Source organism: Paramormyrops kingsleyae, chromosome 2 (genome assembly GCF_048594095.1).
Source record: "Paramormyrops kingsleyae isolate MSU_618 chromosome 2, PKINGS_0.4, whole genome shotgun sequence".
NCBI lineage: Eukaryota > Metazoa > Chordata > Actinopteri > Osteoglossiformes > Mormyridae > Paramormyrops > Paramormyrops kingsleyae.
Window position 1 is genome coordinate 1,671,725 of NC_132798.1, and position 22,965 is coordinate 1,694,689.

The 22,965-nt window shown below is 48.0% G+C and overlaps 1 protein-coding gene across 4 annotated transcripts in view; it reads left to right on the plus strand.

Moving 5' to 3' along the window:
• rxrab (retinoid x receptor, alpha b) overlaps positions 1-22,965 on the plus strand; it is an 87,450-nt gene that overhangs the window by 46,715 nt on the left and 17,770 nt on the right. For 3 of the 4 annotated variants that reach the window (XM_023809541.2, XM_023809542.2, XM_072703319.1), the window contains 4 exons: positions 4,318-4,556; positions 18,985-19,135; positions 19,804-19,983; positions 21,358-21,527. In XM_023809541.2, the coding sequence (XP_023665309.1) occupies positions 4,318-4,556; positions 18,985-19,135; positions 19,804-19,983; positions 21,358-21,527 (740 nt within the window). Of the gene's footprint in view, positions 1-4,317; positions 4,557-15,431; positions 15,876-18,984; positions 19,136-19,803; positions 19,984-21,357; positions 21,528-22,965 lie in introns of those variants that run through there. The other variant, XM_023809546.2, reaches the window with a different exon arrangement.

The window sequence follows — 22,965 nt, forward strand, 5'->3', positions numbered from 1 at the left end:
TCCAGGTGCCGTGGGCCAGTCCTTCACTCTTCACCTGGGACGGCACCAGGGGGCTCGCAGGGTGACGGGCTGACTCCAGGAGCTCACGAGCGCCCCCCGCTGTCTGCTTGGGACACATTCGGGCTTCTTACGGAACAGCGTCATACTGGGCGAATCTCACAGGCTGCAGGGAGGTGGCTCTTGAAAGAAAAACTGGCTTTATTCCTTTACTGAAAGCAGAAAGACGGTGTGCGGGGCTTTGGGTAGCTGGAGGGATCGCACAGTGACAGCGGCGTCGGCAGGGGGTAGGCCAGCTGTCTCCCCCCCCCCCCCCCCCCCCCCGTCTGGCTGTGGTCCCGCCGTGCTTGTGAGGTTTTATTAAGAGTGAGAGAGACGGGGAGCGCGGGATGCTGACGCTCAGACAGCGCACCCAGAAGCTGTCTCCACCATTAATGGATGACATAGTTTCAATTTGGAGCGCTTCTGTTTTTCTGACCCATTTTGCTGTCAGGCGGAGTGTCCGCACAAACAGGGAACTGACACATTTAACGAGGCGGAGGCACCTCTGCTCGCTCACGCCAGCCCAGGGCCGCCTCGTCCGGGGCCAGCTTTCCGAAGAGGAGGGGGGGGGGGAGATTTTCTCAGGACCACTTGACTGCTCAGCGGGACGTAGGAATGGGCATGTTTCCCCTCCCGGCGGGCCTGAGTGCCCACCTAGCAGAATGGGCTCTGTGGCACAGGTTGGGACTGACTTGGCTCAAGGCTCTCTGATGAGATGCAGTGGTGGCTGCCCATGGCGCCCCCTGGAGCACGGGCTGAACACTGCATTCTACATAGAGCTCACCCAAAGCCTAGTTGATTTAAAAGCCATCCCTGGATTCAGGCCCTAAATGCCACGAATGTGGACTCAACATTCGGTCCCCAGCTGTGACGTTCCTTCCTGTGACGCGTGGCTGCATCTCTTAGCTGCACCCGGACCTGGGTCTGAAACTGAGAATCCAGCAATGCTATATTTAGCTCCCAGACGCGGTTTGCCTGCATTAAGTGGCAAGTCGGGGGCGTCCGGCCGCAGGCTGCAGAGCATGCAGATGTACGTACACACCCACCCACTCAGGGGCAGAATTCAAAGGAGGGGGGTTGCCACTTCCAGTTACAGGTGCCGCTGATCTGCGGCAACGCAAGGCTCCTTCTTCCTCTGTCGCTGAGGAACATAGGTAACGCTGGCCGCGGTGGTAAAAATAAAGCCTTTTCCAGTCCATGTGCAGGTTTGTTTTTCCCCTACCGACGCCGAAGCAACCATGGCGCTATGAAACTGCCGCCCCCTGACCACTTCCTGTAAACAGCGGCTCAAACAGACAGACAGACAGACAGACAGACAGCATCTGTATGGGGGCTACTAGGCGTCTTACAATAGCAGCAGAACTTTTGCTTCTGAGTGAAATGCAGCCCCCGGTTGGCATTTTCTTTTCAGGGGGGAGGGGGGTCAACTCAGTGTTTCCGACAGCAGTAAAGAGAGTCCAGGTGAAGTGGTGAATAGACACAGCACTGTGCTAGTGACAGCGTAATGCATGCAGTTTAGAGGGTCATCATTCATGCTCGTATTTATGTACTTAATTTACCATCTGGCCTTCTTAGGTCCCTCGTTAAAAGCGATGATGTCACATTTGTCTTTTATCTCTATGGGGCTCCAACTCACAATCTCACGACACGTGAATTATAATACGCAGTTGCGAAAAGTAACTATCCTCATCTCTTTCTGAAGGACTGTTTCTCTTTCTCCATCAAGAGAGGACTTAGTTCCTAGGTACAACTCCCACAGACTTCGTATTCCGGGATGACTGACTGTCGTCCAGTATCTGGGTTTTGTTGCGTTCTGTTGGTTTCTCTTGAGTTTCTGTTGGACGTTTTACACCAGGACCTAAGAGGAAAACTGTACCGGTGATAAACCTCTGACTGCTTTGAATCTCGCCTCTTTGACCTCAGATCAGTTCATATCTTATGTGAACCTTCAACGAGATGAACTGCATCAGATACGTGGACGTGATCTTTCAGTCGGCCTCACATAGATTGTTACATGGATTGCAGTTAGCTCAGTTTTCTCTTGATGGTGACTCGCAGGCCGAATCCCTTTTCGCTCTCAGTTGGTTAGCTGTGCTGCCCCGGAAAGGGTGAGCAGATGAATTTTGGTTCCAGAAGGCCGCCCGCTCCTTCCCGTTGGAGCTGTGCAGGTCACCGGCATGTCCCCTACTGTGTCATGGCGGTATTCAGCGTCCTGCACTGTGAGAGGTGTCCCGTCCCCACCGCAGTGATGGCCACTGAGGGCAGCTATCACTGTGCTGCTGCTTTTCATTAGATCAACGTGAGTCAGTCCTTCCTGCTTGCAGACACACTCTGGCTCTCGGTCCGCACAGGCTTTGAATTTCCCTGGGGGGGGGGGGGTGGGGCAGCAGTCAGCCACCTGTCACCATGCTGGGTGCTCTTCCTCAGTACAACACGCTCGTCCACTTTGGTGACAGACAAATAAATATGGTGTGGATTGCTGTCACTCATTTGAGAGCCCCAGTCAAAGCTGTCATTCTCTTACAAATATCATCTATCCTAAAGGGACAAACTGAAAATGATCATTGAACTGAGCATTTCAGCACTGCACCCTTGCCACAAACGCCTGTGTCTTCCCTGTGCACCTTGTATGTAAAGATTCACTTTTGCATGTCCTCTCAGCATAGCTGCCGGTTATATCTGGCATTGGTGCTCTGGAGGACCTGCATGGGTAGCAGGGAGCGCAAGGCTGTCCTTGAGGGAATTCATTTGCCCCAATATAAAGTGTTTTTTGACCTCGATCGCCATAAGATTCGATTCAGTTCGATCCAATTTTATTGCATTTTCATTGTCTCAAAGCGCTTTACATTATCCCAGTCCAAAGCCCCAATTGAACAAGCCAGAGGCGACAGTGGCGAGGAAGAACTCCCTAGAAGGAAGAAACCTTGGGAGGAACCAGACTGACAGGGGGAGCCCACCCTCCAGGAGCTGGCAGAGGAAATCAAATGAGCAAGATGGCGAAGTCCCAATTCACAGCGTCCAAGTTTTAACATTTGAGTCTCAGAGCCGGGGGCAGGCAGGTGCTGCTGCTGCTTCTGGAGGAACGAGCAGTGGTGCAGCAGCAGGGCATGCAGGAGAGCTGTACGGGCAGCTTAATTTCTTGTTTTGTGTGATTAACGTTTGCATGAAGCTGTGTTCATTCTGCTTCTGAATCTTGGCAGGTGAAGTCATCCATGTCTGCTGGCATCTGAATCAGTTTTAATAGCCTTAGGCGGTGTTTTCCAATCCAGTTCTCTGGGACCCACAGTCAGTCCACGTTTTGTTTTCTTTTGGGTCCCTGAGGATTGGCCACGTACCAGATCGCATAGCGCCCGTTCCAGGGCGGGGCGGGGCGGGGCAGGGGTCTTCCACTCGCTCTTCCGCTGCCTCACATTGAGCTCCATGTGACAGAGGAGCGGTAAGAACCCCCCCCCGCCCCGGGCCCTCAGCCGGGAGGACTTGGCTGCGTCAGATTACCATGTGGAACTCGCACTCAAGTGTTTCTGGAAGCTCTGCAGATAGGAGCCATTGTTATTCTCAGCTGGCATGGAGCTACGATATAAATCATTTTTATTTCATCTGGTGGACGAGAAGAATTACAAAGGAGTGCTGCCGGTGTCATTAGATACGCTGTGCGATGCGGCCAAACATAGGCCTGTAACTGCAGCTGTCTCTTAGCAGGGCTCCTCTCACACCAGTAACGCAATGCAAAATGCTCCTGCTCCTAGATCCACACTGTAAACCGTACATGTATGTGTGTGTATATATACACACACAAACACACACTGCCTGCGGGTCTCTTATTCTCTGTTAAACGTAATAATCAACTTTGTGAATGATTTATAAGCCTGATCTCCATGGCAGTGAGCTGGCAGTGAGCTGGCAGTGAGCTGGCAGGTGGGGTAATGTCAGTGCCTGGTACCAGCAGGGGAGCCACCAAAGGGGGAAGTTAGCATAATTCCAAGGACCCCTGTCGCGAAAAAATTTGGACCGTAGTTGGATTGGTTTGGGTTGGGGGTCCAGTATGATATGCTTTCATGGGGCCCAAAATCTGTAAGTGGCACCCCTGAATGTCACGGAATGAAAGTGTCGGCACTGTGCATGCCGAGCTGATCCTGAGTGTCACTCTGTAGCCCCCCACCCCACCCCAGCTCCCCGGTGGCATCCTGGTGCCGAGAGACACACAGGATGTCTGGTTAGAGTGATGCCATGCCCCGCCCTGACTCCTGCCCGCTTTGACATGTGATTACCCCCCCACAGACTCCAGCCAGCTGTCCTCCTCGCCCCTGGGCTCGCCCACAGGCCACCGCGGCATGGGCGCCCACCCGCTGCACCCCTCCATCCTCAGCCCATCCTCCATGGGCTCGTCAGGCCAGCTGCCATCGCCCATCAACGGCCTGGGCTCTCCCTTCTCCGTCATCAGCTCGCCCATGGGCCACCATACCATGCCTGCACCCCCTGTCTCGGCCATGGGCTTTGGGCCCAGCATCAGCCCACAGGTAAGAGCCCCCCCTCCTGGTCGCACTGCGCTGGCGCGACTTCAGCCGCTGCTCGGGTGCTATAAATATGCAGCTGCAGTCTTTGCTCCCTGCAGTGTTCCTCCTCTCTGCCTTTCAAAGGGAGAATTTGCTTTCAGGTCACAAAATGCATCAGCATATAGTCAGAATTATTTATGGTGCTGGGGAAGAAAGTTCACTTTAATTGGTTAAGTGCCCTTATAAGTGCCCTTATATATTAGCTTTATCATCTTAGGTTCCCTTCACACAGTTCAACTGCTGAACTTCACTATGACTTGAGTAACGGAAACTCATGGAGTTGGGAGTCACCGCTGGGGGGCGAATATCCGCAGCCCGCGAGTGCCTGTCCCGCCGTGCATGGGGGGGGCTGTTTACTAACAGCGCTCTTAATTGTTTTTAAGGAAACGGATGTAGGAAGGCAGCTGCTGTCTCTCGATGGATGACGGAAGCACCTTTTTTTTTTTTTGCTGTACTTGTTTTCAGGATTTGCCGAAGCACTATTAAAGGGTTCATTGTCACAGAGGCATGACATCACAACATAAACACCGTGTACAAAATGTAACATCTTCATATATTTAGACACATACATTAATTCTGCCCCATATCATACTTACACAACATTCAGCATGTAGGTGTCCGTATGTCAACTACTCATTCCGGTAATTTCCATTCTTATTGTCTGTTATGATTGCAGCTAACATTGCAGCCGTGTCACATGAATTAATGTCTGCCCAACTGTTAATGAAAGATATTGTTATGATACTGTTATGGATGCTCATGCCTGTCACCCTGCGGCCAAGAGCGGGAGTTGGGACACCAGGGTGCATTTGCAATGGGGGCTGCTTGGGGCTCATTGGCTGATACTCAGGGCTGACTACAATCATAGAGCAGGGAAGACAACATCTGACCACTAACACATGCGACTAATGCAAGACTCCTCAGCTAGGGGCCTAAGCTATTACCTATAAAGGGTAAAACAGAGGTGCAGCACATGAGGGCAATAGGGGCAGGATAAATGGCAATTACAAGACACACTAGGGCAACACAGTCGGTAATCCTGACAGTGCCATTGCAGGGAAGCTGTTTTTCCGCTTATGTTTTTTAGCCAAAATTGCATCGATTGAACAAAATTAAAACCACCCGCCAAAGGAGTTCACATATATGTGTATAATTATATACACCCATGTGTTTATTTGAACGTGAAACTCCGTGGTGGAGAGGCTATATTACTCTGCCGCTTTTTTTTTTTCCTGCCCACATTAAATGACCTGTATTTTAAAAGCATTTATCGTAACCTGTACAGAAAGTGTTGCGGAATATAAATAAATGCATATTTTCTGCAGTCATGCTGAACGATTTCAGTAAAAGAGGTCCGTGCTGTTTGCTAGTTTAATGTGATTTGCCGGAAGTGTGCAGTGCACTGAACACTGTCCTTAAAACGTTTGAAAAGAGTGCCCAGTAGCTTTAGGAAACTGATCTCGTGTTGACTTCAAAGGAGAGGTGGGTGTCACTATTTTCATTGTTTATCGCACTTATATTACACTTATTTATTTCAAGCAGCAGCAGCTGGACTAGAGAGGGACTGAAATGTGATATTCAGAGAGGGCATATGATCCAGAATAAGTGACACTATGAAATCACGGTAATTACAGTCGGCTGAGGCCAGCCTCACCTCTTCCCTGCCGAATGAATTCAATCTTATAACACTCCCGTCTCATCCAGCCTCCGATGCCCCAGAACGAGCAGCTTTAGAAGAAGCTTTTTTCTCCAGCTAAATTTAAACTCACAGTAACTTTCGTATTCTCCTCCATGTCGCGCCGGACAGCTTGTCAGAGGCCAGGAGAGGCCAGGTTTGTTTCTGGCTGAAGCCAAAGGCCTCTTCCCAGTCACGAGCAGAAAGGGGAGAACGTCCCAGTCGCGAGCAGAAAGGGGAGAACATCCCAGTCGCGAGCAGAAAGGGGAGAACGTCCCAGTCGCGAGCAGAAAGGGGAGAACGTCCCAGTCACGAGCAGAAAAGAGGAGAACGTCCCAGTCATGAGCAGAAAGGTGAGAACGTCCCAGTCATGAGCAGAAAGGGGAGAACGTCCCAGTCATGAGCAGAAAGGGGAGAACGTCCCAGTCGCGAGCAGAAAAGAGGAGAACGTCCCAGTCGTGAGCAGAAAAGAGGAGAACGTCCCAGTTGCGAGCAGAAAAGAGGAGAACGTCCCAGTCGCAAGCAGAAAGGGGAGAGCGTCCCAGTCATGAGCAGAAAGGGGAGAACGTCCCAGTCACGAGCAGAAAAGAGGAGAACGTCCCAGTCGCAAGCAGAAAGGGGAGAACGTCCCAGTCACGAGCAGAAAAGAGGAGAACGTCCCAGTCGCGAGCAGAAAGGGGAGAGCGTCCCAGTCATGAGCAGAAAGGGGAGAACGTCCCAGTCGCGAGCAGAAAAGAGGAGAATGCCCCAGTCACGAGCAGAAAGGGGAGAACGTCCCAGTCGCGAGCAGAAAGGGGAGAAGGTCCCAGTCACGAGCAGAAAGGGGAGAACGTCCCAGTCACGAGCAGAAAGGGGAGAACGTCCCAGTCACGAGCAGAAAGTGGAGAACGTCCCAGTCACGAGCAGAAAGGGGAGAACGTCCCAGTCGCGAGCAGAAAGGGGAGAAGGTCCCAGTCACGAGCAGAAAGGGGAGAACGTCCCAGTCACGAGCAGAAAGGGGAGAACGTCCCAGTCACGAGCAGAAAGTGGAGAACGTCCCAGTCACGAGCAGAAAGGGGAGAACTTCCCAGTCGCGAGCAGAAAGGGGAGAACGTTACGCATTTTTTTCTTTTTTTCCTCAAGGCGTCCAATTCTGCCCATCACCGGGCGCCTTCTGCTGTCTGTGCCGGCATCCACGGCAAGCTGGGCCGGGCCGGGCCGGGCATTAGCGAGATGGCGCCGGTCAGGGGAACTTCTCACTGCCAGATGCTGATTTCAGTCGCATGGCAGGTGACTCTTGTGCTTAACACTCACTTTACTGGTTGTTTTTTTATGTTTTGTCGAAGCCTCTTGTGCAGAAGAAGGTCATGAATCAGAGCCTTGGAGTTTCTCATTTAACCCCCGAGGGTCCGTGTCAAGGCCTGGCCCCAGTCTGGTCTGACCCCCACCTCAGGCTCTGACCCATCACCTATACTCTCGTCCCCCAAACAGCCCCACTTGCCCCATTCGAGCCTAAAGGCAGCACAATGGCATGTTAAAAACTGCAGAATGCGATTGCCGCTCTACTGCTGCTGAGAGAGCCTGGAACGTACCAATCAATGAGAGGCAAAACTATCACAGGCCTGACATTAGCAATTAGCACCTGTCCGTTTGATGTCTTCCCCAAGGGGTGACTTTGGTGCTAACCTGATCCTATGATGTGTACTGAGAAAATGGACCCTACTTCCTACCTTTAAAGACCGTGTTGGATTTGCTACTTTTAGATCTGAAACTTCCTTCTCCCACCTATTTGGGTCAACAGTTGACCAGGGAACATGCTATAACCATGACACGGGGCTTTGACTGCCTTATGGGACAGTTCACACATTTAACCGCAGGTTACCGCTATCCTCCTCATAAAAATACATGCCTGGCCTATTTAAATCCTGTTTAGTAATCTTATGTGCCAATTTGTAGAAAACGTTCAATTTATCTTAGCGGCAACTATTTCTGTGCTAAAATAAACCGTGCTGCTCTCCCCGGCCAGTTAAAGGTAGCATGTTTTTTGAGCACATTGTTTCCCCTCTCTTCTTGTTTTGTGTCAAAAAGTGGTTTTGCTTCGTTGTCTCTCCTTTTCCCCATGCTGGAATGTTCTCTGAGATCTGCCCTGGGACGCTCAGTGTGAGTTTGTGCCAGGACACCGCTCCGCAGCCCCACTCAGTGCCGTCCTTTCGGATACCGGCACTGGCTGACAGACACCTTGCAAATCACACTGTCATCCACACTGAAATCTTAGAGCAGCTGTAAAAGATTACAGAACGCTGGAACTAATTTTACACTTCGGACGACAATTGAGGAGGCTGTCTTGTAGTGTTCTGGTGAATGAGACCTTTTATAATTTGTTTGACCATAACCTCACAGTGGAACGAACACTGCAAGTGCAGTGAATAAATGATAATTTCTTTTTTATGGATTTGAGCTGGCAGCGGCTCAGAAGGTGTCAGGTCTTCCTTCTCGATGGTAGCTTGTGTGTCCAGTAGTTACATGGCTGATCTTACCCGAGAGAGAATGTTGCTGTACATAGAGTTGGTGGTGATACTGGAGTCAAATTGCATTTTAATATGAAAAAGGTGTAAATGTTTTATAAGAAATGAAACAAGAACAAACAAGGTAATATCTTATTTATGATGTCATAAAGCTTTAACATGTTTGGTCACCAGGAGATTGAAGCTCAACCAAGCCCTATGTTATGTTGAGTGTGTACAGGCATAAACTGTGAATAATGGTGGAGATCCGATTTACTGGCTGGTTTCAGTGAAACCACCAGAACGGTGCTGGATGACGTCATGACATAGGCGTCAGAATCGGCGAACAATGGCCGTGTGTCTGACTTGGTCCAGTTTGTTATTACATATGGTGGAGTAATGGAAAGAAACACGCTGGCATACAGGCACACACAGAGACACACAAAGCGGCATGTGTCTTTGAAAACATCAGTTGGGTTCAATTAGCTTCAAGGAATTTCTTAGGTCTTGGATCGCTAATGAGGTAACGGCTAATGCATTTTTACAGATATCATGTGAGCTGCTGATTAATCTTATCCAGACCCAGTGACATTGTTCCTGCGCTTATTGGGCCCTCCGTGCATGTTTCTGAGGTAGAGCTCGTGTTGCCTGAACGCACATACGGCGCACATACGGCACGCATATGGTGTCTAATAGGTCTGCCAGGTGTGTCGTTTGAAGTTCCCTCCAGAATTCATCACAGCCTTGGATTTCTGAGACTCTCGATTCACTCATTGGATTATATGGAAATGGAGGACGTCAGCTTGGTGTTCGTACACTGAACGGCGTTTTCACCGTGCCTCACTTGGATTTCCCTTCGCCAATGTCTGTCCAACCCTCCATTGTTGTAGCTCAGGTCCAGGAGCACAAACACATTCTGACCTGTTAATTGTCAGCCAGGGGGAGGGGCAGGCAGCTCATTAACCCCCACAGAGAAGCTGAACCCTGACCCCTGGTGTTGTCACCTGTGAACCCAGTCTGCCACAAGAGGCTGTCGCGCTTTATAACCTGCCCAAATGAGCTTAGCAGGCCTTCGTTAACTGCCCTGGCCGACCCATGTGACGCATGTCAGGAGTGAATCGTAAAAAGCCCACCAAATGGGGCCTGCACGCATTAATGACGATCCCCTCCTGAAATTTCCAAGAGCACATTTGGCCCCAATCCTATAAGATCAGAAATCCACTCAGTCAGCCAGAGCTGCCAATATGTTCTGAGTTTAGGCCATTGTTTTTTTTTAAAAGGGAAACGTAAGTCACATTTACGCTGCAGCAATACAATCTGCTCTTGGACTCTTAAAGCAGAGCAAGCCGGCGATTTTCCCAGCTCCCGTCTACCAGAGGGAAGGCTGAAGGAATGCAGTCCAGCAGATGATGGCCATGGTTATGATCACTTCAGCCAGGACTAATTAGGCAAATACAGCTGCAACGCCATGTATTCAGATGTGCTCTGAAATTTCTGGGAATGATGGAAAAACATAAAGTGGGATCAAGAGAAAATGGCTTGATAGTGTTTCAGGGAGATGTTTAGGCCTGATGGGTGTGATTTTGATATTTAACCATTGGCTTCATACTGATTCACGCACATACAAACACGCACATACGGTGTGTACATACATGCCGATACACGCACATACAAACACACAAGCAAAGGCCCAAACAGCAGCCTTCAGCAGAGACCGTGTTTCCCCTTACAGGATGGACACGGCATCACGGTGTCTACATACATACTGATTCACGCACATACAAACACGCACATACGGTGTGTACATACATGCCGATACACGCACATACAAACACACAAGCAAAGGCCCAAACAGCAGCCTTCAGCAGAGACCGTGTTTCCCCTTACAGGATGGACACGGCATCACGGTGTCTACATACATACTGATACACGCACACACAAACACGCACATACGGTGTGTACATACATACTGATACACGCACACACAAACACGCACATACGGTGTGTACATACATACTGATACACGCACACACAAACACGCACATACGGTGTGTACATACATACTGATACACGCACACACAAACACGCACATACGGTGTGTACATACATACTGATACACGCACACACAAACACGCACATACGGTGTGTACATACATACTGATACACGCACACACAAACGCACAAGCAAATCCTGCTCATCACATTACCTAATTGGAATATCTTTGGAAGGATATTTAAAAAGGTAAACAAGTACTATGTGATTATCAAAGTAAAATGGCAGTCCTTTTGTGAAGTCAGTATTTATATAGCCTTCTTCTTATTGCACTACATATATTTAATTCACGTCTTTGTTATGCCCTGCAGAAATCAAATCCGTCCATTAAATCCAAAAACACCATAAAACACCACAACATAATTATGCTGAATTTAGTCTGGGTATAGTGCCAGTCATTTAGAAATAACTATTAAAATGAGGCTACTGTAGAGATGATATAGAGTTCATATGCATACTGTTGCCAAGTGCAACTAATTCTTCAGATAACTTTCTCTTTTTCATTTTGGAAACATATGAAACCTTGAAATGAAGCTGTCTGGCTCTTTTTGTTAACTTGTATCTTTCCTTCATGTTGAGAGCAGAAGCTTCTCTTTGCATGCATGCTGCTTATTGGTCAGTGATTAATGTAAAACAGGCATGTTTTTGCAGTGCAATGGATTAATGACCGGGGGATATGTAGAGAAATGTAAATCCTTTAGTGTTCTTGGAGCATACAGCCCAAAACATCTAACAGACAGCTTTCAGTCTGTCAAAACACCACTGTTAATATTTCTGATCTACAAAAGGGTAAAAGAATGAGTGTCTGTCTTTCTAAAGCCTGTTTTTAAAGCTGTTCTCATGCTGTTCGCGTCTTGCCCTTTTTAGGAATGCAGTACCATTTTTTTGTAATGAGAATGACTGGTGGGTGTTTTCTTAATCACAAGATTTTAAAATCACGAGATTTTAATTGGTTATTGCTTATTTGTTGTTTCGTGACTGTGCTGCTCCCTTTGAATTTGGATTGAAGGCCCAGTGAAGCTTGTCCACATTCCTGTCTGATAGTTTTCATGACTGTATTTCAAATACATTTTATGAAGTTGAATTTTCATCATAAATTAGAAAGGCTGGTTGTTATAAGGGTTAAATGCTGATTGCTGATTGTTTCCTGTAAGTTATTTCTTTTAAGAACTTCTGGACACGTTTTTTCAGCCAGATCAATGAGCCTGGGTGTTTCATTGGCTGTGTGGAGAGTAAAGCCCGACTGGCTTCAGACAGAGCTGGGTACTCAGCTCACCGTGCTAAAGGAGAGCGGTCTGTGTATGACAGGACCCACCCATCTGCTGATTCGAGTTTCTGTCAAAGATGGGAAGGTTAGCTTGGGGCCTTTGAGTGACATGTTTTTAGTATGTGCTACAGGCTTAATGAAAATACTTTGGTGTACATTATTTCATTTCATGAGGTATACGTCATCTACAGAAATGTACATAGTGCAACTATTGTGGAATGTTTTAGGTACGGCACATGCTATATAAGACTGTGATATCAAGACAATATACGCAGAACCAAAAAAAGAAAAAAAATGTCGCACCTTTGCTTGAGTGTGGCATTGCTATTTTCACCCGTACGTCTGCCACCTGCTCCTGCCTGCCCACTGCAGGGCAAGCTCCCGGCGGATGGCCTAGACATGCCAAGTAACAGAGCCCCGTATCTTAGGGCTGCAGCAGGAGTACCTGCCGGACACTCGCACAGCACCAGGAGAACGTGCGCACTTCACACACGCCACACGCTCCACACACGCCACACGCCACACGCTCCACACACGCCACACGTTCCACACACGCCACACACACACAGCAGGGGCTGGACCCAAAGTGCCCACTCCGGAGTTGACGGTGCCACCCACTCAGCCATCGTGCCACCTCTGCGACTGTGGCCTTCCAAATTTAAAATAATATGTAATAATTCATCTCTTCAAATATATTACATTAAGCAACAAAAGTAACAAAATGTAAGATCGGAAATATGGAAGCTGTAATAAACAAGATGTTTTTTTTTTTTTTTTTTTTATTAAAATTCATTTTAAATTACTAGTAATTTTCAATTTTTAAAAAGGTATCAGATATGTTGGTTATGTTAAAGATTCAGTTTAACATGACAGTGTTATGATTCTTTGGTACTATTATTCTATACATCAAATACGAGATGCGAGTATCGATTTTTGTGAGTACCATCAGGGTATTCCTGGTTTGTGAGTACCATCAGGGTATTCCTGGTTTGTGAGTACCATCAGGGTATTACTGGTTTGTGAGTACCATCAGGGTATTCCTGGTTTGTGAGTACCATCAGGGTAATCCTGGTTTGTGAGTACCATCAGGGTAATCCTGGTTTGTGAGTACCATCAGGGTATTCCTGGTTTGTGAGTACCATCAGGGTAAGCCTGGTTTGTGAGTACCATCAGGGTATTCCTGGTTTGTGAGTACCATCAGGGTATTCCTGGTTTGTGAGTACCATCAGGGTAATCCTGGTTTGTGAGTACCATCAGGGTATTCCTGGTTTGTGAGTACCATCAGGGTAATCCTGGTTTGTGAGTACCATCAGGGTATTCCTGGTTTGTGAGTACCATCAGGGTATTCCTGGTTTGTGAGTACCATCAGGGTAATCCTGGTTTGTAAGTACCATCAGGGTATTCCTGGTTTGTGAGTACCATCAGGGTAAGCCTGGTTTGTGAGTACCATCAGGGTATTCCTGGTTTGTGAGTACCATCAGGGTATTCCTGGTTTGTGAGTACCATCAGGGTAATCCTGGTTTGTGAGTACCATCAGGGTAATCCTGGTTTGTGAGTACCATCAGGGTAATCCTGGTTTGTGAGTACCATCAGGGTATTCCTGGTTTGTGAGTACCATCAGGGTATTCCTGGTTTGTGAGTACCATCAGGGTAATCCTGGTTTGTGAGTACCATCAGGGTAATCCTGGTTTGTGAGTACCATCAGGGTAATCCTGGTTTGTGAGTACCATCAGGGTATTCCTGGTTTGTGAGTACCATCAGGGTATTCCTGGTTTGTGAGTACCATCAGGGTATTCCTGGTTTGTGAGTACCATCAGGGTAATCCTGGTTTGTGAGTACCATCAGGGTATTCCTGGTTTGTGAGTCCTGCTGTTACACCTCCTGTGGTACTTATGAAGGCTGTGCGGAGGTGAAGATCTAAATCGCGGTGATGTAGCCGTCCAGCCGAACTGTCTGGGCGTGAGCCCTTAGCCAGACTAAGCACTGCCACGCTGCAGACTGATCGATTCCGGCTGCCATGCTTTGTGCAGGAAGGCTGTATTTTTCATTCTGTCACACCCTTTCGCACCTCTTAAATATTTACTCGCCGTTGCATGGGGACATTCCTCTCACAGCAATCCGTCTGTAGCACAACGTCGGCGGTTTTGCTCATGTTTGGCCGTGAAGATTTTCAGCTGGAGGCACGTGGTGACGCAGACAGCGAGGCAGCCTCACTCCCACGAAGCGCTGCCTCTTCCAGGAGGCATCAACAGACTGGGGCCGCCGCTGCCTGCTGATGCAGTTTGTGATATTTGATTTATAAACTTCTCTTTGGGGCTGTGATTTCATCACCCGCAATGTGTGGCCGAGCGAGGAGGAGCCGCTGTCGCTGTGAATAATAGGAGAGTCTTATACAGTACATGTCATTTTTACATGCATAAAAGCATCTAAACTCATATATAAGACAGAATTAAGCAGCGATCCTCATCTGTCACCACAAGCGGATTGTCCTCTCCAGTAGCACAGGACTGTCTTTGTTCCTTGGATGAGTCCCGGTTAGCTGAAAAGCTGGAATTTTCCATCATATTTGTTGTGCTTTGGGTTTGTGCCTCTGATTGAGCGCCCTTAGCGTTTAGCGCAGGTCAGTATGAATGTGTGCATCACATATATCAAAACAGCTCTCTTTTTATTTTGATTCTGCACGACATTTATGGGTTATACAGTCTTATATTACACATTCCATATGTGTGGAACATGAAGAATAGCTGCAAGAAAACAGTATGGCTCCTTCACCTCATCTTCGAGTGATTTTGTGATCTTATAACCATTTAAAATGGAAAAATAAATATAAAACTCCCTGTCATGTCCCTTGGTGAGATATGTTACCGATGATCTAGCCCAGCACCTGTCTTCCCAACACAATGCATAAAGATTACCATAAAGAGGTTGTTTTTTGCCAAGTGAAGACTAGGCCCATTTCCCACAAACTTCCACACATGGTCGAGTAAAATCTCCAAATAAAAGCCACAGCGTGGATGAAAGTCTGCCAGACCCCAGGTGTGACGTCCCTGCGCTTCAGGGGCGGGGCGGCCGAGTGGGGGCTTGTGTAACAGTATGAGGTGCTAGGAAGTTGAGCGCAGGGCTTGGAGCGTGATGGCTAGAGGAATCCTTCCCCCGGGTCCCTGGCTGGAGCTCAGGAAGGGAGTTTCCAGCCAGTAGGGCAGGACACACTGTTTCGCATTATGTACGGAGCCCCGGGACTCTACCTGAAATAAAGCAGATTTCCCACAAACAACCCAAGTCCGTGTCCCCTTCACTGACTTTGTTGTCCATAATCTATGTTTTTATAGGGCCGCGAAAGCCAGAGATGTCGACGCAATGTCGTCATGTGGCAGTGTGATGACAATAAGGCTTCTTGACTTTGCAGTCCTTCTTTACTCTGCCGTTCACCGCCAAACCCCGGGTGAGACGGAATAGGGTGTGAAATGGGTTTTCCCAGTTCTGAGGCGCCTTCCTTCACAGGGTGCTGTTCCTGAGGCCAGTTCACAGATGGAGCGAACTGGGGGAGAGCCTTTCTATTTCTGGGCACTTAATGGGGAAGCCGCGATCGGCCTGCATCCCCCCGGCCAGAGCAGAGTCCCCTGGCGCTGCCATGGAGAGCGCTCTGGGTAGATTGAGTTGCAGGACACTCAAAATAGACACAGAGAGGGAAAGCACTCTCAGAGAGGCGGCAATTCAGTTTGATTGTGGCAGTCAAACAATCGGGCTCTTCTTACAAGAAAACTAGGTGGCAGTTTGGAAGGACTGGCCCATGCACTAAGCAGAGGTGAGATTCTATTTGCTTGTGATGTGGACAAAACTAATACTAACTTAGAGGGAAACTTAATCTTGGGGGGAAAAAGATCAGAACAAAATTAACACAAACTAAACTAGCAGAATTTTTCTGATTTTAATATTCTTTAAGAATCTTGTTAACATTCATTGGAGCAACTTAAGATGCATCGTTCTTCGTGTTCCTGTTCCTTTGATTTCATATCCTGCCTGTATAAAGTTAAGGTGTCCTCCTTTCTAGTATGTACTAGAAAGTTAGTATGGATGGCAAGATTGAAGTTACTCTTATATAAGTGTCTGTGTGGCCAGGGTGGGGAACAAATACCCAAGGCTCGCTTTAATCATCAGTACAGAATAAATTACTGTCATATTATTAAATGCTGAGAAATATCGTCAACGAAAGAAGGAAGAAAGTAACACAAACACATCTGTGGACACTTTTGACTTGGAGCCAGATTCTACCCACAAGTCATACCTCGGAAATGCCTCTGGGCATGTCCAGCAGCCGTGGGCTCTGCAGGCTCCTGCCCACTCTCTGGGTCAGCGAAGGCTTCTCATCTTACTGCACAGCAAGACACATGTGCATTCAGCGGCCCTGCTGAGGAACCATGCGATTTACGGAGGAGGTGAACTGAGAAGGAGCTCGGTGTCTGCAATGAGCTGAAACACAAAGGTGCACGTCGGTTGGGGGACCATCATGCTCTCTTTCGAGAACATGTTGTGACATCACCATGGGAACCGCGGTGCTCCGGTGGGAACCGCGGTGCTCCGGTGGTATCGGTGCAGCCGTGTTTCTGTTGCGGCTTTGGCTCTTATATGAAGGTTTGCATGCCCCCCCATGTTAGCTCCCAGTTCCTCTCCCAGTCCAAAGACATGCTGCTGGGGGAGGGGTGTCCCCAGTTAATAGTATATATGTTCATGAAGCCTCTGGCAAACTGGAATCTTAGCCAGGGCAAGTCCTGCCTCATGTCTGTCGGATTGTAGGCTGTCTTCACAGATATGGATGGATGGTGGGATGGATGGATAATTAATAATTCATTGGAAATCCACATTAAATAGGAACATGTAGTTAGAATCAGAACATATACATTATACATGCAGCACAGTCAGGTATGTGTGGGTGATGCAGAATATTTTAATGAAGAGAATATTCAATGAATGTTATCTATTTCTGTTCTTCCCTAGTGGATATTATTTATTGACAAATTTCCCCAGCTCTTCTGGCAATAAGGGGTTGAGTCCATGCTGCAGCTGAAACTTTTAGTAACTGTTTTAGTTATTATCATGGCATCATTAGAAACTGATTGAATATGCATGTCTGTTTGTTGGAGAGAATAGCGACTTTCTGCGGTTCTCAAATCGCATGGATCCAGGTCACATTCTCTATGTTCTTCTGTATACAGTTAGAGAGGCTGTACCTGGGGTACAGCAGCAGCTCTCGAGCTGGAATGTTAATTGGCATCATTTAGGAGGCAACCTTCAGTTCACGAAACAACGAGCCAGTTACGCTCAGATGCTTTTGCTTTGGAAATTATATGTAAACATTTGCATAAAAACCGTTTGCTATTGCACAATTTCCATATCTTTAACATGATTAGCTCTAAGCTTTCTGGTCGGCTTCCAAATACGTTCTGCGCTAAACTAGCCCCTGAGTATTTGGGCCACGTCCCTGCACTCCAAGACACTTCACTGTAAAAAGGCCTCATTAGATTTTCATTAGGAAAATTTGGGTCAGGTTTGCGTACACGGCTGTCTATTCGAAGAGCTTGTCTTCCTACCTGCGGGGACAGATCTGATGGCAGTAGGCAGGAAGCCTCGTCGTATGTCAAGCAAAGGTAAATAACAGAATGAGTGTGTTTATCTTCTCTTTATATGTCTGGCTGCGACAGGCTGAGCAGATAACTGGCATTATCTTTCTACAGCCCCGTCCTACAGGCTGTTTTTTTTTCTCATGTCATGTGAAAACATACTATGTACATTATCCATCTTACCAGCAGCCCTGTCTTAAACGAACAGGGGGGGGGGGGGGTCGGTCCAGGGCTGGGAGAGATGAGAAACTGAACTGGGGGAAAAAAATCAAAGGGTTGGACAGATGCCGGGTGCCGGGTGGGTTGGGTGTCTGCTTGCAGGACCGGGATCTCTCACCCCTGTGTGTGGCCTTCTCTGTGGAGAACACGAGGGCCCCTCTTCATCCTGCCCAGGTCATTAGATACACGGTTTACATTAGCCTGTGAATGTGATCTCTCCTTCATTTTTAAGGGGGTGGGGGGGGGGTTGTAGAGCTGTTGCATGTCCCTGGCTCAGACTAAAGAGTCTCTGAAAATGCCCCTGCTTCCCGAGAATGCAAGCCGGTAGCTCCGTGCTTATTTACAGACTGCTGTAGAGAAACACTATTAACAGGAAGAAGTGACACAATAACAAGCCACCTCTTCAGAGAGCAGAGAATGAGCGTTTTGGAAAATGCTTTGGCTTTTGTTTTTTTTTTTCCCTCCTCTCTGAAATCGTAGTGTTGCTTTATTCTGGGGACTTTGCTGTTAAATGTTGCATTTGCCTGTTAAGTTTTACACCCACATTTCTTATGCTGGACTTAATAATTTAAATAAATCATGAGATTTTTGCTTTTACGATGGTTGATTTGAACAGGTGCCGTGTGTGTTTTTTTGTCTCGAAGTGGATAGGCCTGTTTTCTTTTGTGTGTTAGCCGAAGCCAGTGGAGCGGCGTTTAAATGGCCTTATGAGCTGAGCTGAGGGTCTTTAAACAGCAGAGATGCCTCCTTCACCCGTCTGCTTTGGAGAAGAGAGACCTGACATTGGAGCTCTAACCGTGGCACTGTAATCCTTTTGCTGCCCTTTGCTTGTCCGTAGTTGTTGGTGTTTTTGTTATTACTTCCATTTTCCATCCGCAGCTATTTGCATGGGGAGGGGGGGGCTTTAGCAGTGCAGTGAGCACATACGTTTTAGCAGATCAGAAAGGGTGCTTCTCCCTAATTCTGAATGTCTGTATTACTCCTATATGCTTTCCCCCCAAAGCCAGTATGTCTTGCCCTGAGTCAGTCCCACGGTTAGTCACATATCTAACCCATCGTTCTGCATTTGTGCCTCAGCTGAACTCCCCCATGAACCCAGTCAGCAGCTCCGAGGACATCAAGCCCCAGCTGGGTCTGAACGGAGTCATGAAGGTCCCGGCTCAGCCCTCAAGTACCGCGCTCTCACACACCAAGCACATCTGTGCCATCTGTGGGGATCGCTCCTCGGGTGAGAGCACCGTGAGAGCACCATCAGAGCACCGTCAGAGCACCGAGAGAGCACCGTGAGAGCACCGTTAGAGCACCGTGAGAGCACCGAGAGAGCACCGTTAGAGCACCGTTAGAGCACCGTTAGAGCACCGTGAGAGCACCGTTAGAGCACCGAGAGAGCACCGTTAGAGCACCGTGAGAGCACCGTTAGAGCACCGTTAGAGCACCGTTAGACCACCGTGAGAGCACCGTGAGAGCACCGTGAGAGCACCGTTAGAGCACCGTTAGAGCACCGTTAGAGCACCGTGAGAGCACCGTTAGAGCACCGTGAGAGCACCGAGCCCCTTACAAACCACCACCAGGGCTGTGGGAGTTGGTGACACATCAACAAAACTGTGCTTGAGGAATCATTCTCTGATTCTTCCAGTTTTTTATTAGTTGGTCTAAATTCCCACAATTGGCTGCGAAAGTGAAGGTGTGGCACTGGTCCAGAAGAAAATGGTAGAGGCCTGTGAAAGTAGACATAGGACTGTGAAGCTCAGTAACATTCAACCTGGTTTGCTTCTGCCAAGTTATATAAGTCAGTTTACTCGGGTTTACATGAGGTTAACGTCTGATCATTGTCTTTCACCGTGTCCAACCTATGCAGTGCTGCTTGTGTAAGATTCACCTTGTGACTTCTTGCAGGGAAACACTATGGCGTATACAGCTGTGAGGGATGCAAGGGTTTCTTCAAGAGGACGGTGAGGAAAGACTTGACCTACACCTGCCGAGACAACAAGGACTGTATGATCGACAAGCGGCAACGGAACCGATGCCAGTACTGCCGCTATCAGAAGTGTCTGGCCATGGGCATGAAGAGGGAAGGTATGGCATTTGCTGGAGCGGGCAGAGCCGTGCTGCACCGAGCAGCTCAGGACCATAGCATCTCTACTCTGACCAGTGTCTCTGCTGTAGCCTGCATTCCGCATGAGGTTCGTGAGATAGCCGGTCTGCGGGCTTCACAGCAAAGACAAAATGTCGGTTGTGGACGTCACATGGAAGATTCTCTCAGCTCGATTCCTAAGCATCTCTGTCAAACGACGCCTTGCTGCTGAAGAGTAGAAAATACACACACACACACACACGCACACACACAAAGAGCGTGCACATGTGCATTCATACACCTTCCTGGGGTGCATGTGGCTTTGAGAAAGGATGGCTAATTTCCTCTTCCCGTTACCCCGCCTCGCCCTAAATACACATAACATCCCTCGGACATGGTCAGAGGAAGCAACTCCCTGTCCGCTCTAGGTGCAGCAGCGGTTTGCGGGGGTCCCACTTTAAAGCAGCAGAGCACAGGCCCAATGCCGTTCACTTACACTGAGAGCGGCAACTCCCTGCTAAGCTGATTTATCATGAAACTGTGAGCAGAAGCATTTGTCAAGTTACTTACACTGTTAATTGTCTTGTTACACCTGCCATAAACAAAGAATAATCAGCTAAATGCATCTAGATGAAATTCTACAGAACACATATTGCTAGGAATAAATGAGCGCATACCCTCCCCCTCAGAGGAAAATGCTAACACGATTTCCTCTTGTGAATTCCTCCATCTTTACCCCAGGGTGACTTATGACCAAAACCGTACCCTTAAGCTGACCCCATAGCCAGACACCGGTGACCTCAGCCGACGGCGGCCTCCAGAATTCCCCACGTGTTTCATTAACTCCTACACAGGCAGAGTGGAGGGAGAAGTTTTACGGAAAGACGGAGGGGGTTCTCACTCGGGTGCGGAGTGAGACCTAGAAGCATAAGCAGCTTTCTCCTTCTCCGACCGCAGAGGGCGGGTCTGTGGTTACCGCTGCCTCCGCTGAGCAAAGCCCAGCGCCCTGCACACAATGTCTGCTCCGCTCAAAAACCACTTCCTGTGTCGCCAGAGGACATGACTGGCAAACTAATCAACCAGAGACATTTTTACTGTCGATTGTGCTTGTTTTTTTATGGAAAATCACTAGCTATTTAAAGTTGTTTAATTTTACTTGAATTAAGGTTTCAAAAAACCCCAAGCAGTGCAATAATTATTTATAAATAATTAAAAGTCAGACCTTAGAGATGTACCTTTAATCTTAGTGACTGCCACTGGCGTTCTGGTAAAACCCCCAAAAAATGGGCTCATTGCACAGAAATAGCCAAGAACTAGAGACTAGACTCTAGAATCATGAAGGTGTGTGTGACCAGAGGCGCTCTTGTCAAATGCAGCTGTTCAGGAGGAGCGGCAGCGGGCGAAGGAACGCAGCGAAAATGAGGTGGAGTCCACCAGCAGTGCCAACGAAGACATGCCCGTGGAGAAGATCCTAGAAGCGGAGCTGGCCGTGGAACCGAAGACGGAGATGTACACTGAGGGGAGTCTGGGCATGCCTTCAAACTCGGTGAGTTCCTTTTGCCTCGAAGGGTCTTTTCCATTTTTAGGCCTCGCCGACCTCCTTCACTGCAGTTCTCATTACCTCCAGGTGTGATATTGTACTGTAAAGTTGCAGAGCAATTGGTGGTTTAAGAGGATGGTTCATCAAAAGGTGCCAGACACATTTAAGTCCTCTGGAACATCAAAGGAAAGCTTGCTAGATAATTCGGTAGTCCTGGCTTAACAACGTATAATGAAGACTTGTAAGGAGGGACTTGATTTATGGTGACATCCTCCAGATTCCTGCGATGATCTACCATTGAACTCATTTAGCATTTGAGCTCATTTAATTTGCTGAATGCGGTGTGTAGTATGTTTCAGTAATAATTCAATAAATCCTACTTTTTTCCATCTGACATTGCCAAGACCTTTCAGATGTAGCTGCTGGGTGGGGCTGTAGATCTCTGTTGTTAAATTAGGTAAGAAATAACCAGTAGCACTTAATGATGTGCATGAGCCGGCAGATTATTTCACCAATCTTACAGACTCTGGCGGTTTTTCAAACAAAGAAAGGATTTGCTGGTGTTTGCTTTTTGGTGTGGTTTATGGCAGAGTACTGCCTGGTCCTGACACTCGCTGGTGGAAATTGGAAATGCAAGTTCTTCACACATTCTCAGCGTCTGACTCCCAAAATAACCGACTAAAGTCTCTTCAATTGTCCTTCATACCCGCAACGTAAACACGAGCTGAATTTCTTAGACATTTAAATTTACTTTTAGCAGGATTCCCTCGCGCTTCTGCCTGAAGCTCCATTTCACAGGATTTTCTGTCAGTAGAAACTGGAGGGAATGCAGGAATGTGTGCAGCGAGATGACTCAGTCCAGTTTGCTTTCACAGATGAAGACGGAGGATGTGGGGAGGAGGAGGGGATCAGGGGAAGCAGGGAGAGCAGACGAGCTCTGGGGATGTTCTCGTGCAGAAATGGGAAAAGAAGTCGGAAGGGCAGCGACTGTTATGCGAGTAAATGGGTGCTATTTCTGAGCTGATGGAAATGTACATTGTGAAAGCTGACATTAAGGGGGGCTCAGTGGACCTGCTAGCAGCTGCTACATACTAAAGCACTCTAACACTGGAGACTCCCGTCCAACTCAGCAGCCCCACAGGGTCAGTGGGATAAGCGCGATGCAGACATGACTGAGGTGAGACACTTTGAGTCACATTCACCAGCGCCTCCGACGTGATTGGTCATTTTGCAAGTAGTGTGCTGGAAACATGTAACTGTCCCACCAGAATTCAATTGGATCAAACAGAGCAACCTGCAAATTTTTATCTATCAAATTCTACCCAGCTGATCGTTTTAACATATAAACGTAGCTGCTGTGTTCTGTTCTAATTAGTCGCCCTCCTCTGTGTTTGAAGTTGTTAAAGTCTGCAGGTTTCACTCATTGGTTTACGCAAGTGAATGT